The sequence below is a fragment of the Salvia miltiorrhiza genome, chromosome 4, assembly GCF_028751815.1.
Source record: "Salvia miltiorrhiza cultivar Shanhuang (shh) chromosome 4, IMPLAD_Smil_shh, whole genome shotgun sequence".
In the NCBI taxonomy this organism is placed as follows: Eukaryota; Viridiplantae; Streptophyta; class Magnoliopsida; order Lamiales; family Lamiaceae; genus Salvia; species Salvia miltiorrhiza.
The window spans coordinates 7,194,870-7,198,169 of NC_080390.1; the positions used below are offsets into that span (position 1 = coordinate 7,194,870).

General features: G+C 38.5%; 1 protein-coding gene across 2 annotated transcripts; it reads right to left on the reverse strand.

Moving 5' to 3' along the window:
* Positions 1-602: 602 nt before the first annotated feature.
* LOC131022509 (uncharacterized) lies at positions 603-3,041 on the reverse strand. 2 transcript variants are annotated; one of them, XM_057952028.1, is made up of 7 exons: positions 2,812-3,041; positions 2,422-2,680; positions 2,280-2,327; positions 2,109-2,166; positions 1,878-2,003; positions 1,074-1,241; positions 603-963 (listed from the first exon to the last, which is right to left on the reverse strand). In XM_057952028.1, the coding sequence occupies exons 2-7, from the start codon at positions 2,505-2,507 to the stop codon at positions 883-885; spliced, it is 567 nt and encodes a 188-aa protein (XP_057808011.1). In that variant the 5' UTR covers positions 2,508-2,680; positions 2,812-3,041; the 3' UTR covers positions 603-882. The 2 variants fall into 2 exon arrangements, with proteins under 2 accessions (XP_057808011.1, XP_057808010.1); XM_057952027.1 differs by having other exon boundaries at positions 603-1,241; positions 2,812-3,002.
* Positions 3,042-3,300: the final 259 nt, after the last annotated feature.

The window sequence follows — 3,300 nt, forward strand, 5'->3', positions numbered from 1 at the left end:
TAACCATATCTGTTTTTAGCCTTGTAAGAAATGTGGTTTCCTACATTTTCTTGCTCTGCTGTTGAGAAAGCAGTCAAGGATGAATATCGCTGTCTGAATAAAGGAAAGGTTCCCTTTTGTGTGATTGGTGAGGAGAGAACAGAATCCAGCATGATTAAGGTGACAGCACCTTATCATTTCTTATTATTGGTAATATTAAATTTCTTTCCTATATGAATATCATGTGGGGCTTTGCTTATATATATTCCTCTTGCCATGCATACGACTCCATCAATTCATTATTTTGCGTGAAACCTTCTCTCAAATCAATCTCTTCAATTCTGTGTGTGGGGATATGGTAATCTGCATCCTGAGGTTTGGATGATTTCTCGTCTCATCTAGCCCTCGGGCTGCAGATTACCCCGTCCTTACATCCACCACAACACACGACGGATGCCTGCCATATTTTCTTTCATTTCTTCTGCATTTGACAGACATCTTCTTCATGTTTCTGAAACTTAGCCAATAGCTGCTTCCTTTGTTTTAGTCAAGTTGTGATTGATTTCTTGATTTCATGACAAAAAATTCTGAGCAAATGTTTCTTTATGACTGCAAAAGAAATCTTAATGAAATTACATCTTGAAAGGCTATTTTTTTCTTCTTTACATTAAAATGAGATCATATGATCATGCAGTACATCTGAGGAAGATGGGAAAGTATGAACTGGTTTTAATCAGTTACATAAACTGAATACTACTAGGGTTCCCTATTCAAGAATTAGAACGCAATCAAGATTAGTAGTCTTTTTAGCATCAGTGTTTCCATAGCAAAGCCAGCAGGGTTGATAATGTCCTTCTGTATCTATCCACCATCATCAGCTGATGAGGGAAAGCACTCTCAACTTTATGCTTCCTCTTCAGTGCTATTCATCTTGTTGTCAGTTAGGGCTTCCTTTATTAGTTGATTGATAGCGTTTCCTTTAGCCTGCATGTGTTGCGAGGTAAATACAAAAGGCTGTCTGAGAGCAAAAGCCAGTGAAAGAGATTGGGCGCAATTAGAGATAGATATAAGTTCCCAGGTTCATGGCTACTCGCCTTTACTCCAATGGCGATTGCTGTTTTCACCTTTATCAGCTCGCCTAATCTTAAAGAACCTTCCTTTCTATCTCTTACAGAGATAAGAGGCACATTTCTTGAAGCAGCCAATGCTGGTAGATGCTTTGTCAAGGATCGAGGATTGCAGTCTGATGCTACCAATATCACCTACATTCACAAAGAAGATAAGTAACTAAATACACATCAAGCTAAACCACATGGATAGGAAACATGAAATCCATCAAGAAAAATTTTCACTCCTTGAAAATGAATACATGAATAACAGGCAGATACTTTCATATGCAGAAGGACCATTACTAAATCTTAAAACAAGGGTCCTACACAAGAATACGAGGACAGTTGAACGATGAGCTATTTCAAGTATAAAATACCAAAGGGTAACTCATCATTTAACATTTGTAACACAGTCTAGTAGATGATTGGTGCCATCCGAGTCAAAAAAGAGGGAAACACACGATGTTTAAAGTTTTCTTAAACAAGCAAGCGCATCAGTTATCAACTTGATCCCTAGGCAACAAGATCAAAGCTTCGCGTTTACCCTTCTCCAAGCCAGTCAAGAACAATGCTCACTTCTCTGAAGGCATGGGATCAGGAGTTTAAACAGGTAGAGGCATGATTGTGCAAGCTATTCTCAAACATGAACATATAACAATTTTCCAACCCCTCTATCCCTCTCAGAAGGCGACTACTATTTACTCGTCACATATATCAAAGCCAGCATAACGAATAGGGAATAAACACTCTTCTTAAAGAGACAAAGTAGAGGTGCACACAGCAACCAACCTGAAAGTAGCCATCACCATCAACATTCTTCCCAAACAGCTCGACCAGAGAACTTTCAGCCCCGCGATTAGGAGGCATTCGCTCGAGTCCACGCGTGACTTCATTCACCCCCACAGCAAATTGTTGCTGATAAACCCCAAAAAGTGTAGAAGTTCAATCTCCTTATCTTCCGTAACGGAAAAATGGAAAAAGAAGAAAAACTGCAAGCATATAAAACTGATAAAATTCAACCTTAATCCAAATCTTAAGAGGCAGAGTTTCGTCTAGAACTCTCGCTGATTCAATCTCTCTGCTCAAACAAACAATCATCGAGTTTGAACACGGTTCAAGGGAACAAAACAATGAGCAATAAAGCGATACAATCATACATTTAAAAAATTGCAACGCATTAGAATTTCGTACCTCTTCACCGATTTGAGGAAACGAGCGAGGGTTTCATCTTCGAAGCAACTGCAAGTATTCAATTAACAAACATTAGATTCCACACACACGCACACAAACACGTTGATTAGGGCGAGATAAATATAAAAGGGTGTATAGTTACAGTTGGGGTTGATGAGGAAGAGTATTTTGAATGGTCTGAGGCGGCGCTCCAGCGGCGGCAACGGTGGGTCTCTTTTTGTTTCGCATGCTCAAAATAATTTTTTGCTCCCGCCGAGTATTTTCTCTTTTTGTGTCATTAGATTCTTTTTTGTTCAATTATCTTCTTTTCTTCTTCTCCTGTTCTACTTTGCACCCTTCTTAGAAAACTGTTTAATTTTCTTCTTCTTCTGTTCTAAGATAGTAGTAACAAATTTGCTCTCCTAGCATACAAAAACAGACAATAATGATAAGAATTAAATCAAAATAAAGAAGAAGAATAAGAAGATCAAAATTGGGTGGGTGCAGCGAAAATGAAGGGCGATTTTCGTAGTAAGTCAGGGGCTCTACGTACGAAGGCAGCGAGTCGCGAATGGGGTGTGGTGCCGTTGGACAATGACGACGACACATGTTGGAGAATGAGCGGAGTTGAGATGAAGAAGCACAATAGTACGTAGTGGAACAACAATAACGATTGGCGGTGGTGATGCGGCGGTGAATCGGCGGAGATGGGAGTTTAAAGGATGGGGGAGGATTGTTAGGGTTTTGATTTATTTTTACAGGTCTTATATCATCGATAAAAGTTAATTAATTTTAGATTTTAAAAATCTATTAAATATAAATATTAATAAAGTATCTTACCATATTTTAGTACTCCCTCCGTCCCAATAAAAGTGGCCACTTTTTTTTGGCACGGAGATTAAGAAGGGGATTGTTATATTTTAATTGAGTGTGACCCACCAAAATTAGTGAGTAATTTTTAGAAAGTGGCCTACAATTGTTGACCAAATTAGTGAGTAATTTTGACATTTTTAGAAAGTGGCCTACAATTGTTGACCAAATT

Bases quoted from the DNA above. Each gene is read 5' to 3' on its own strand.
- LOC131022509 (XM_057952027.1), bottom strand. From the start codon at position 2,507: ATGCGAAACAAAAAGAGACCCACCGTTGCCGCCGCTGGAGCGCCGCCT. The intron at 2,004-2,108 runs GTTGAATTTTAT...GGGGTTTATCAG, and splicing joins CTCTTAAGATTTGGATTAAG to CAACAATTTGCTGTGGGGGT. The intron at 1,242-1,877 runs GTTGGTTGCTGT...TTGTGAATGTAG, and splicing joins ATGGTGATGGCTACTTTCAG to GTGATATTGGTAGCATCAGA.